This window comes from Marmota monax, unplaced genomic scaffold (genome assembly GCF_021218885.2).
Source record: "Marmota monax isolate L192 unplaced genomic scaffold, Marmota_monax_Labrador192_F-V1.1 WCK01_AAM20220418_F8-fsc00055, whole genome shotgun sequence".
Taxonomy (NCBI): Eukaryota; Metazoa; Chordata; class Mammalia; order Rodentia; family Sciuridae; genus Marmota; species Marmota monax.
Window position 1 is genome coordinate 9,374,483 of NW_026695205.1, and position 13,046 is coordinate 9,387,528.

Consider the following 13,046-nt stretch of genomic DNA (forward strand, 5'->3'; position numbering starts at 1 on the left):
GGCAGGCCTGGCTCCGGGGCTCCACTCTGACCTCCGTCCCTCACCGGCCAGTGCAGCCTTCTTATGCCTCGTTGTTTGTCTTTAAATAATGTCTGTTATGTGATTAAGTGAGCCCAATTTGTTAAGCAAGAACATGGTTCTGCTTTATAATAAAAGCTAGGTATTACCCAAAACTGAAACAGCCTTTATGAGATGAAAGTCAAGTGCTGCTGTCCCCTTCCACGCACCACGTCACTGCCGCCTCAGGAAAGCCCGACCTGGGCTCACGGGGTGCCCAAACACAGCACCTCGGGAAGCCCTCGGTCCATCCTGGGTGAGTCTGCTACCTTCACTCCTCATACAGCAAGAGTTTTATTCTGACTTATTAAAGCTGGTTTTCTTTAAAACACCTTCAAAGATTATGTGGTCACTCAGCAGTAAGAAAGGACAGGCGACCCCACCCCGGAGGCAACAGCTCAGGGTCCCACTCCAGCTCACAAGGGGTTCGACCTGAGGTGAGCTGGTTCCAGCAGGCCCCTCAGCCACCTGCACAGGTTCTCGACGCGCTGAGTGTCCCCAGGACCGGGCAGCACTGGCATGTCCTCTTCTACTGACACTGTCAAAGGGAGGGCAGCTCTTACTGTTCAGAGGCAGATGGAACAGGGCACGCCACCTCAGCTACCTGGAAAGCAAATCCACAAACACGAAGCCACCCAGCAATTCAAGGAGAACATAGGCGAGAGAGGGTCCGGGAACACTTAACCGTGCACTGCAGACTGCGATCACATCGAGAGATGCCCGTGTGACTCTGTCTGGGGACATCAAAAGCTAATTGGTAATAAAGCATAGCTTGTAAGACAGAGTGGTGACAATTAGTGAAACTGCCATTGGGTGGCGAGTTCTTTGCCCAGTTCAGAAAGCACTGATTTTAGCATCAGAGCACACCTGTCATCCCAGCTACCCAGGAGGTGAGGCAGGAGGGACTGAGCTTGAGGCCAGCCTGGGCCGCAGAGTGAGACAGAAAAGAAAGAAAGAGGGGGAAAGGGGGGGGAGGGATGGGGAGGGGAGAGGGGAAGGGAGGGAGGGGGGAGGGGAGAGGGGAAGGGAGGGAGGGGGGAGGGGGAGAGGGGAAGGGAGGGAGGGGGAGGGGGGAATGGAGGGGGGGAGGGGGAATGGAGGGAGGGAGGGAGGGGAAAGGAGAGCACTGAATTTTACTTTAGAACCTCTTTACACCACCACTCCAGTTCCTTCCAGCCAGACTCTGGGAGAGACGGAAGCCCTGCCTCTTCCTGCCTTTCCTACCCTCACAGCAGAGCTCAGAAAGAATCAGCTCCAGACCCAACTTGAGTGACACCACCCAGGTGGACGCTCAGGACGGGGACAGTGACAGCTGGATGATGGTGTCCCCTACTCTGCACCTCCCACTATGACCAAGGCGAGGTGAGGTAGACCTCGAGTGCCTTCGCACTGTCTCCTGACATCACAGCGGGACCCTCAGGGGTGAGTTGGGCTTTCCTCAGACACACCGGGTGGGGACCGCCTCCCCCGGATGCCATGGGACATCAGAGAGGCGCACTTAGGACAGAACGTCAGGGACGTGTTACCTTTCCCTCGTATAAGAGTAGGCCAGAGAACCATTCGCAACAATAAATATTTATTAATTACAGAATGTAAATGAAAACAAAAGTCGTTAAAATAGAAACCCAGGGAAACGGTTTTATTCAAGCAGCACTTGCGTACAAGGTGAGCGTAGCCTAATTAGTCCATGAGCTTGTGTCGGGAGCCTGGCGGCAGCCGGGAGGCCACTACCTAGACGGGGTCCCGGCTGTGTTGGTGGGCTGGGCCCTGGTGGCGCTGCTCTGGAGCTTGCTCCTTTTGGTGGTGGACCTGCTGTCCACGCTTTTGACCGCTGACTTCACCCACTCGGCTTCTGGATTAGCACATACTTTCAGGCCACGTTTGGTAATAAAACTGTAATGCAAGAAGAGAGAGGGTCGGCCACAAGCTCTGAGCCCTCGGGTCAGGAGCCGCCCACAGACTTGAAGAGCTCTCAGGCACAGACTAGCAGAAGAAGTGACCCTTCAGACCAGGACACCACAAAGGAACAGCTCCCTCTCTGGCTTCAGCCCACGGGACCGTGCCTCCAGGAGTGCCGGGAGCCTTGTCCCACTGCCTTGCCTCCTGAGTTCCACCAGGTGTCACACCTGGCCTGGACCCTAGTGACCAGCTGTTCAATTACTATGCACCTGCCTCTTTCTCAAACCTACACATACTAATTTTTTGGATTAAAGTGATTTCTTTATTTCAATTCCTTTGGGCAACTCTGTGCCAGGGAGAGCTGCTCCTCCTGCAAAGGAGATCCTGGGGAGAGACTGGCTCTGCACAGGCTGCTCCGCACCCTGTGCCCCCGAGACTGCCCAAGCGCATGTGGCCTGGGCTGCCGTCTCTGCACTGGTCTCAGACTAGGCACAGCCTTCACCTGCTCTGCTCTTAGGTCAAATCAGGAAAGAGGACTCAGATTCCTATTTGGGTTAGACTTTGGCAATGACCATCATTTGGTGGGGCTGCGTGCGTGAAGACATGACCAGGGGGCCAGATAGAGGGCTGTGGGTCAGGCTGTGGCTCTCCTCCAGTTGACTGGTGTCCCCTGAGGCGCAGCACCCACTCTGCTCCATCTCCATATTGCTGTCCCCCCCTCCAAGCCCTCTGTGGGAGACACTCACATCACGGCCCTCACGGAGCCCTCCTTGATGGTGTAGGTCCTGATCCTGTTGATGGGCAGCCGCTGCGTGGACAGGCTCACACAGATGCTCCTCTCAGGGACTTCACTGCCCACACCTGGCGAAAGGAAGCAGAGAGACAAGATGGTCAGATTCAAGGCCATGGTATTGTTTCAGGAAATTTGTGGTGAGAGCAATTGAATTGTCATTGTCACATGGCATGTGTGTATTTTCACAGAGACACCGTGATGGGCAGCACACGGCCCAGTGATGCCCACTCATTCAGGGACACACAGCTCTTGCCGAGGGTTTCGGGCACTAAGATGGACAGAGATGGACCCTGGTTCCATGCAGCACATCTTCAAGGGGCGTCAGGTACAAAACAGGCAAACAGAGAAGATAATTTCCAATAGCTGTGTTACCGTGCTGCCTGTGAGATGGGAGGGTCGTGTGACAGAGAGTAAGGGGACAGGCTGCATTCAACGGGGGAGGCAGCTCATCTTTAACTAAAGAATGGATAAAGGTGTTCTTGTTTCGTGGCAAAATGTGAAATAGAGTTAGGGAAGGCTTCACCCTCAAAGGAGTGGCCGAGAGGAATTCAACTGGTGAGTTTGAAGGTGCATCTTACACTGCAGAGGGGAATGGTCTTGGGAGGGTCAGCCATATAAATGGTTGGGCAAGATCTAATCAAAGTTTCTGAGGGCCCATTTTCTCCTTATCTGTGGATACTGGGTGTGTTCACAGAAATCTCCACCCACAAAGCACCTCAAGCAGCGGCTGATAAGGCTCAGGTTGGGGTCAGAGGCTTTCTAAGGGCGTGCAGTGGACACCAGGCTCCTGCCCGGTTCCCGTGCCAGGCTGCGTGCCCTCCCTCTTCTACCGTTGCCGGTTTGTTTCTAATGCTGAGCTGCCTCTGAACTCAGTAAAAAGAAAAAATCTGGCTTCTTTTCTCTTCCCTTCACTGTTTAAGAAGCCATTTTTCTGTGTGTAAGTGTCTAACCGGGCCACCAGGACCCAGAGCTTCCTACTGTCCTCTAAACCACAAAAGCTTTCACGCACGCTCAGTGATGTCACGTGTCTGCTGTTAGTTGTTGAAGTTTGAGTCAAAGCAAAGATTGTTCTGCCCAGTTCTGAGCCAGTTCTGAACACAAGAAGCTGAGCACCAGGGGATTATAAAGCTCCTTCAGTAGGAAACTTGGGAACGTGAGGCCAGTGTCTGCGGCTCTCGGCCTCTCACAGAGCATCACGGCCCTGCCCAGATCTGCATCCCACCAAATGTGACACCTGTCATCTCAGAAAAATGCCAGCTCTACGGCCACATGTGGTGTAACTCGGCGGTCATGAGCTATTTTGTTTCATAAATATTTTGTTCTGCCCAATGTCACGGAGTCCTGGTCTTTGGCTCATTTACTCACAGACTCTTTACCAAGTTATGGCCTTATATTCCAAATTTACCAATAGGATACGGAAAAGTATAAAATAATTCCAGCCAGTAGGAGAAACTGATCCTTCGAGAAATGCCTGTTGAATGCCCAGACAAGACTCAGGGAATCTGAACCTTCTCTGGACATGACTTGCAGGTTTGTTGGATCATTTATAAGGTATTGATCTACCTGTTCACACCATGTAAGCTCCTACGAATTCAAGAAATTCATCCTAAAATGGTAACACTTTCAGCAGTAATAATAGACTTTCCCGCTTACTTAAAGGTAATTTGACTTTCTGGGTTTGAAGGTATGAGTTTCCATTTTTAGTTTGATTTTAATAAATATAAAACATTGATTTGCTTCAGAACATACATCCTCAATCTTATTCCCACACTATAATGGAACTCAAGATTTTGAGAATTTATCAAGATCAATAGTAAATGAGTAAAAGCCACAAATGCATTTATAATCATCACCACCATCTGTAGCTACCCTTAATCAAAAATCACCATTTATCAGGAGATTTGATGTGAGTAAATAAACAAGTAATCCATAAATAAGTAAATCAGAAGATCATTTCATTTTAATACTAGGTGGGTATTAGTATAATTTAGAGATAAATGAGCACAGTTTCAAGATGGTTAAGAAATTTACTCCAGATCACCTAATTAGGAAGAGCTAAAGCCCAGCAACTGACCGAGTGCTCTCTGTCTTGGGAGTCTACAGGGTCCCATAACCGAGTGCTCTCTGTCTTGGGAGTCTACAGGGTCCGTTCCCCTTTTGCATATGGGAAGTTATGGGCTTAGACTGGGAAAGCAGTGACTCCAGTCAAAACCCGAGTCAACCCCCCATGTGTGCCCGCCCTCCCGGCAGCCTGCCCCTCCACTCACCGTCCACAGTGCATGCGGAGAGACAGCAGATGCCCAGCAGGGCCAGGAGGAGAAGTCTCATGGCTGGGGTCTTGCGGAGCTGTCCAGGAGACTGAGGATCAGCTCCCCGCCAGCCTCTTTTTTATCCCTCCATGGTCAGCGCAAGGCACTTCCTGTGGTGAGGGGGCTTTCGGGGTGGGTGTGGAATAGCGGAAAGTCTTTGCAACACTGATGCTTTGATCTTAAAACAGAAGGTTCCTCTGCCCCTTCACACTAACCCCACACCCTGTGGCCTTCTCCTCTCCTCCTGTGGTTAACGTGTCAGTGAAACCAAATTTCTGCATAGAAGAAAGCGGGCTGCCTCATCTCTGGCCGCCAATCTGAAGTCAGATCTTCCACTGCAGAGATGCCCCAGGCCTATGTCATGTCCCAACCGTGGGACAGAGCGAAGGAAGTGGGGTGCGGTGGTCACCGTGGCCCATTCCACCTGCCTCTGGCCCCGGGGCTTCCACGCCAGGCTCAGGAGCCCGGGCTGCCGTGCCCACCCCGGGAAGGCAGGGGCTCGACTTCACTGGGTCCTGTTTCTTGGCCTCTTTTATCCTCACTCCTCTCCTCACCCTTCGTCCCGTTACCCCCATTTCTCTGCCCCTCTGTGCCCCACTGCCCAAGAAACACTCGCATAAGTGTGAGCTTGTCTCTCTCACGTGGGCTTTAACGGAAGCTTAACATATATCTTAAACAGCTACTGCCAAGTTGTCCTGCACCAACTGCATTTGAGAAAAAGAAAAGGATCTGTAAACTGGCCACTCTGACAGTTGCTATTTTAAGTGTTTTCCCAATGAGTACTGGGCTACATGTTTGCATAATTGTGATCAATGTAAGTGCTGTCTAACATCAACTTAACATCTCCCTGTGCTTCTTCAACCTCCACACCTCCACTTCAAGCAAATATAAGCCTGTTCGCATTCAACCGTCCCCTTACAACTTACTGTGACATGACCTGGTCTATAAGATCAACTCTCATTATTGCACGCAGACATATGCCCCTCTACCATCAGAAGTGGGTGCTGGATAAAGTCCCTTAGTCATCTTTATAGCTCTTGCTGTCTGTTGCCCTCGGAACCTTCCAGAACGGGCTTCAATTGATGGTGCCCCCAGCAGGACTCAGCACACCATATGGTGCTACAGCCTTTTGACACTCAGTTTTGTTTCTTTTTATTTACGTAAGCATCAACAAAAATGTATTTATTGAATACATGTTATATACAGTTAGAGGTTTTGCCATTGCTATTAGGATTATGAAAATGAATTCCTGTTTCCATGGAAATTACAAGGTTATCTCTAGGAGAGTTTTCATTGCTGACATTTAATTTTCCAGCCAGACTTCACCCTGAACTTCAGAATGGCTTTGAAATTATGTCTGCTCTGGACACCTCCTCCGTCCAAACTACTTAGCAGGACCAACGTGCTCTCGTCCTTCCATTTGCAAATACAGACATGTGGGGGTCACCTCAGACTCACAGGGAAAGGGAACTCTTACACATGGCCAGTGGGAATGGAAACTCATATAGCCACTAGGGAGGACGGTATGGAGCTTCCTCCAAAAGCCCAAGTGCAGGACTGCCGTGGGACCCAGTGATCCCTTTGTGTCCAGGGAGGGGACCAGCTGCTGGAGACACACCGGCACTCCTACACTGTGGCAGCACTGTTCATAGCCACCAAGGCGTGGAGTCAGCCTGAGCCCATCAGGGCCCAAATGGACAGGGAAAGTGGCATGTGATCTCCACGGATGCTACTCAATCACTACAGGGGTCCCGCCACCAGAGATAACAGGAAGAACCTATAAGATGTTACCTTCCGCAATGCGCCAGGCTCAGAAAGACAGAACCTCATGGTGGGAAGATGTAAAAGTTGACCTCACAGCAGAATGGTGGTCCCCTGGAGCTGGGGATGCAATGGTGGTGATGTTAGTCAGAGGACACAGAATTTCAGTTAGATGAAGAAATAAGCTCAAGAGATCTTTGGTACAAGATGGTGACTATAGCTAATGATACGTCGTATTCTTAAAATACGCTGTCCTGTGGCTCTGACATTTAGGAGGAGGTTTGTCAAGCTGCTGGTGAATAGGACAGCCCTCTCTTACTCAGGGCTCTGCCACAGTGTGTCCCTTGGCTGTTACATGGGTGCCTTGTCCAAGAAGCAGCCCTGGAAAGCCAGGACAAGAACCCCGTTTACACCATGCTCTTTCTCTTTTACCCTGTCAATCAAACCACAGACTGTCAGGTAGACAGGATACAAGGAAGGAAGTTGGGTAGTTTGTAGGTAAATTTTTACCTTCAAGTTCAGGTTAATGAAAAGGCAAAGTAGAGTGTGAGAGAGCAGCACGTGATATGTGAGCAAGTGGACGGTGCTCTGTGTAAGACACTGTCTTAAAAACAGGAAGAATTTTAAAAACAACGCATGCTCGTGCTGGGAGAGGGATGTATGAATACGAGTGTTTTAGATTTCCCTGCAGTGTGAGCCGTGCTGCGCAGCCTCATCCATTACTTGAAATGAAACTTTGAGTGTCTGGGAGCCCCGGACGGTCAAGGGAGGAGCAAGACATGCCCCTTTCTCAGGCATTGACCCCGAGCTTGGTTACGACACCGATGATAGACCAAACAGCCCCAAAGCAGAACAATGCCTCAGGAAGTGCACAGAGAAGCTGTTCTGTGGTCCCATCAGAGGGAAGGGTGGGCCTAGAGCCTTTCCTGGACTGTCTTACACCAAGCACCACTTCTGCCCATTGTTGGATGAAACGCAGTGGGGACGCTTCTTTTCTCACTAATTGTGGAAACTACATGTATCAGGATCGCGTGGTATGATAGCCTGCTGAAGGCTCTGAGAAGTCTGCCACAGGAGGCTGACCCCACGATTCCTGAGCTTCACTGACCACAGAACCCTTTCCATGGAAGACTTCTCCCAGAGACACATTTCAGACCCTAGTCTAGGAGGGTGGTCCTAAAAGTGCAGGTGGGAAGCAGTGGGTGCTAGGCGCAGGGGTGTGCACCCTAGGGCCTGCCCTGGAGTGAGAGAAACTGGAGAGCTTTGCGCTGTGAACTCAACACAGGTGTAGACGGAGCCTGGTACAGCACAGAAATCCACCTGGATATACATTTTCCAGGGGCAGTCCCCAGCTGGGGGACCAATCTTGACTCTGGGGTACTTTTCTTCATGATTATTTTCTGCTTCTGCTTATCTCCCAATACCAGGTAATGTGCAAGTGGACCTCTTGTTTTTCTAATGGTTTCAAAAAAACGTCTGGCCTTATTCAGAAACCACTTAAAACAATGACACAATAGGAGAAGAACGGGCAATTGTTCCTCATCCCAGGAGCATCCAACACCGGTGCTTGTGATGAAAAGACACACTCAAACGTAGACCCACCACTGGGAAGGCTGCGAGATCCTGTGACCGGGGAGTGCTGCGTGGCTGTCCTCAGAGGCTGGGTGGGGTTCTGTGGGTAGCCAGGACTGATGGTCAGGGGCCGGACGAGCTCGGGTTCCCTGCTCCACGTCTGAAGCAGCATGTGTGGTGCTGGGCCCTGAACCCCAGCCTGGAAGACCCGTCCATCCTCCCCATGGAGGGTCAGTCGCAAGACCTGACCTGCTCACCGCAGAATACAAGCCCATGGAGTAGCTCGATTGCCAACTTGTCAAATTAGCTAAAAAAAAAAATTGAATTTTAATCTTTATAGAAAAAAATCAATATTCTTTTCTAGTAGAACATAATGAAAAACACCATTAAATCCTTTATGTTTGATCTTTAGTTTTAGTACCTCTGGCCAATAGCTCTTACCAGAACCAGGGGTCTGGGAGAGCATGGATTAAAGGGCGGGTGGCATTGGACGTCTGAACACAATAGCAGAACTGACTGTGGAAACAAACCAGTCAAAGGTTGACTGATCAGAAGCTGGCCCCCCTCGGCCCCGGTAGCACAGCAGCCCTGTCCCTGCAGTCACCTGCCTGTGGTCATCCACAGTGCTGGTCACGCCTGCCCGCCACATGCACTATGCTGGGTATTGTTGCTCTCTCCCGGCTGGAGCGTGGAACCCGCGTATTAAGACTTCATTTCACGACCAAATCCCCAGCACCTATAATGTAGGAACTCCATGTCTATCCATATTCATTGATACAATAAGGGAAAATAAACTAATGTTCTTGTCATCCTCTTCTTTCTCCCAAGAACTCAAAGTAGAAGCACTGTTCAAGAGTTTTTCAGTTTAATTTGGTGATAGATACTTGACACAACTACTGTCGCAATACAACAAAGAACAACGGGAAAAGAAGCCAAAGGACACAGAGCTGCCCTGCACTGTGATAATCCCCCCTCAATCCGCCATCTTTAATGAAGGAGAACAAACCAGAGTGACCAGCAACCCCGCAGCACAGTGTCCACCCTGCCGCAGCCCTCAGCAGGACGCAGTGGAAGTCAGGATCTGAGGCATAGGATGTGTGACGTGGCTACGACACGGTGCCACCTGTGCTCTCCAGTCCCTGTCATAGGTAACAGACGTGTGTCGTGTGCACACCATGTACACATTGTCCCAGCTGAGGACCAATGGCAACAACAGAGAGAGAAGGGAACACTTGAGGCAATACACGCACTTTTAGCAAAAGTCAGCTTTATTTTTCAAGTGGTGATAATTACACAGTAGTATCACACCCCATCAAAGAAGGGGTCAGTAGGCATAAGCTGTGGCAAAGGGGTCCCTCGAAGTTGTGTGTTCACTCCAGGTGTTGATAAGAGAAATTCCTTGTATCTGGTCCAGTTAATGAAGGATGGCTTTATGTGGAAGTGGTATTTCTAGAAATGCAAAGTTTATTCCTTATTATTGAAAAATGATTGTTTTTTTGTATGAGCAATGTCTGACTCCTAACCACAGAAACTTATTTGAAAAGCAGATGATCAAAAAGTGAAACTGAAATCACCTCTAAGGCCGCGCTGCCCATGGACAACCACTTCCAGCCTTTGATGTTTGTCTGTCAAGAACATGTCCCTCATTTAGTACAGACAGAGGTCAGAAGTGAAGTGGGCCCTGTCCACTGTTCCTTCGCCTGTCTTCTCGCCAGCCAGCCACACCACGAGCTATTCCAGGTCCACAGGTCTAAATCGGAATCTTCTTTAAGGTCCACAGAGAGCCCCCTTAAGGGTGGTGATGAGGGTCCTTTAACACTCTCCTGTTGGTGGGCACCTGGGTAACTTCACGGGTCGGGAGGCACCACCAAGGTGGCAGAGGACCTGCTTCCAAATCTGTGCTCTCCAGCCACTTCCTCAGGCAAAGGCCTGGCAGCACCCGTCCTGGCTGAACGAGGGTGCTCTGGGTTTCCACTCGTGAGTCGTTACCTCCCAGAGGGCACCTCAGGGGGGAAAAGCAATGGAGCCAAGTCTGTTCATTTTTGATAGAGTAGCACACGATTGTGGTAGAAGTGGCCTAGTGACAGCCCTGGTGGTGCTGCTCAAGCCGGGCTCATCCTCGAGGACAAAGCCCTGCAGGAGCAAGTCTCCCTCCCGGCTGCTGCAGCAGTGAGCTGCCGTCTCAGATGCACACACCATCGCTGGGCCTCTCCCTCCCTCCCTCTCTCTCCCTCTCTCTCTCTCTCCCCCCTCTCCCTCCCTCTCTGTCTCTCTCCCTCTCTCTCCCTCTCTCCCTCTCTCCCTCTCCCTCTCCCTCCCTCTCTCTCCCTCTCCTTCCCTCTCCCTCTCTCCCCCTCCCTCTCTCTCTCCCTCTTCCTCCCTCTCCCTCTCTCTCTCTCTCCCCCTCTCCTCTCTCCCCTCTCTCTCTCTTTCTCACACACACAGAGGCACGCACGCACACACCCACCACTACAATGGGGTCTCTCTCCCTCTTTCCCCCTTCCCTCTCACCCCCCCTCTCTCACACACACACCCCTATCCCAGGGTCTCTCTCTCTCTCTCTCTCTCTCTCTCTCTCTCTCTCTCTCTCTCTGAGGTGCGCATGCACACACCCACCCCTATGACGGTCTGGTCTTGCGGATGTGCTCTTGGCTGGGTGTTAACTACATCACATTAATGGAATCCACAATGGGTCTGTGTGGTTTGTTGAAAGTAAACCAAAACTGCAGTGAAACCTCCTCACCACTGGTGAGGGATATTTTAAAACCTTTTGTCCTTAGCTCAGACCACCCTCAGGCATTCCACCCCTCAGAGGTTAAACTTAGTCACCTGCACCCAACTTTCTCCACCACCGCTTGCCCTCTCTAACTTCAGGGATCAGATAAGCAAGATTTCTTGTCTCAATGTATCTGCTCCGTCCATGTTTCCAGAAGTCCTGACACCAGGCTATGTAAGACATGTCAACCACCTGTTCAGGCACAAAAATCTACTTTTGAAAAGACAAAGCGGAAACAACGGGGGTCTCGCCTTCATTTGGCATGGGAGTCAGTAAAGGCAGGGACTTGAGGAAACTTTCATTATAAAAGCCCTACACTTTATTTTTTTTTAAACATTTCTTTCACTTTTACCCTTTAACACTGAGCATTGATTGGTATGGAAAAAGCCGTGTGCGGAGAATCACCATGGGAAATTACAGGACAGAACTTTCCATTCCAGAGGTCCTCAGGGAAAAGATTTCTTACTGCAATCCTGTAAAAGGCCATAATTTTTCATTTGAACATGTACTAAAGTTTTATGGTAGGAAAATTTCTACAGACAGGTTTATGCCCAAGGAGACAGCATCCATGTACAAACACAGAACTCAAACGTCTACTCAACAAGGGCTGGGAGGCTGGAGGTTTTTAGGCCACAGCAAGAAGAATCCCAGATGATCCTCCAGCACTGGAGAGGGTTGACTTTACATGCTGCGCTGGGTCAATCTAAGAGAAGTGGGAGAAAACCATGGAGGAGAATAATCTAGTTATCTAATTTATCCACTCCCCAAGGCATATGGAGATGCCATGATGTGGAGCCCTTTAACCCCATGGTTAAAACCAAGAAGTCTATTGAAGTGGTAGAAATACATACGTAAAGCTTCAGACTCCAGAATACCCAGTGTCCACCATTTTCAATTTAATATGATCTTGTTGGTTTGTGGAATATCCACCTCCAAGACTCTGGAACTGACCGCATGTTTACTCCTGGTTTTATCACCTGGCCTTCTACAAGCTCTGCAGTGCGTTTACTCTCCCTGACTCCGTTTCCCATCTATATAAAATAGAGGTAATACCGCTAAGTGCCACATGGAGCTGTTGCGAGAATTAAATGAGTTAGCACATGCAAATTGCTTAGAATCGTTCCTAGCATGTGCTGAGCCCTCAGTGTATGTTGGTTGCTGTGATTAACACAGGGTTGCTGTAATGCAAAATCCTATGTTCCCGAGAGTGAAAGTTCTTGAACGAATATTTTAGAGTCACATAGTGAAAGTTGACCCAGTAAAGAGAGAGCCAAACACTTGATTTTGCTTAAATGACTGAACAACTGGAGTTTTTCCTCATTTATCTAGATACCTAACCTTCCTTTTTATTTTTTTGCTTTTCACATTTAGCATTTGAACACAAAACTGTGGGTAGGCATAATCTCTGTTCCTACATGGTTTGCTGCTCTTTGTCTCTGGTGAGGTGTGGGGAGGGATCTGCCTCTCGGTAGACCACATTTCTGTATCACGATTGCATTAATTCCTTCCAGATTTCTCCACCCAGGGTTGCCAAATGAGATACAGAATTCCTAGATACATTTGAATTTCAGATAAACAGCAAATCTTTTAAGCATAAGGATATCCTAATTATTGTATAGGATACACTTATGCTAAAAATCATTTGATGTGTACCTGAAATTCCAATGACAGTAGGCATCCTGTATTTTTATTTAGTTTACCTGAGCACAGTTCTCAGCTGCTTGTGGCAAAGAGAATATCATTTTCCTGATGGATTTCATCCCTCAACCAAAAGCTACTCTCATGTAGTGCTAATATGATCCTTTTCTAATATAAGCAATCATACTCTAATTTGTGTATGATTTTTTAGACTCCCACTCCTCAGCATGGCACTATGTCC

The 13,046-nt window shown here is 49.4% G+C and overlaps 1 protein-coding gene across 1 annotated transcript; it reads right to left on the minus strand.

Annotated features, from left to right (window-relative positions):
• Positions 1 to 1,669: 1,669 nt before the first annotated feature.
• Positions 1,670 to 5,158, minus strand: LOC124083470 (lymphotactin). Its single transcript, XM_046430165.2, has 3 exons — positions 5,017 to 5,158; positions 2,703 to 2,817; positions 1,670 to 1,950 (listed from the first exon to the last, which is right to left on the minus strand). Exons 1-3 carry the CDS (start codon positions 5,075 to 5,077, stop codon positions 1,785 to 1,787), a joined length of 342 nt encoding a protein of 113 aa, XP_046286121.1. The 5' UTR covers positions 5,078 to 5,158; the 3' UTR covers positions 1,670 to 1,784.
• Positions 5,159 to 13,046: the final 7,888 nt, after the last annotated feature.

Coding starts and splice junctions, on each gene's coding strand:
- LOC124083470 (XM_046430165.2), bottom strand. CDS start 5,077: ATGAGACTTCTCCTCCTGGCCCTGCTGGGCATCTGCTGTCTCTCCGCA. Junction 2,818..5,016: donor CTCCGCATGCACTGTGGACG/GTGAGTGGAGGG, acceptor TCCTTTCGCCAG/GTGTGGGCAGTGAAGTCCCT. Junction 1,951..2,702: donor GGCTCCGTGAGGGCCGTGAT/GTGAGTGTCTCC, acceptor CTTGCATTACAG/TTTTATTACCAAACGTGGCC.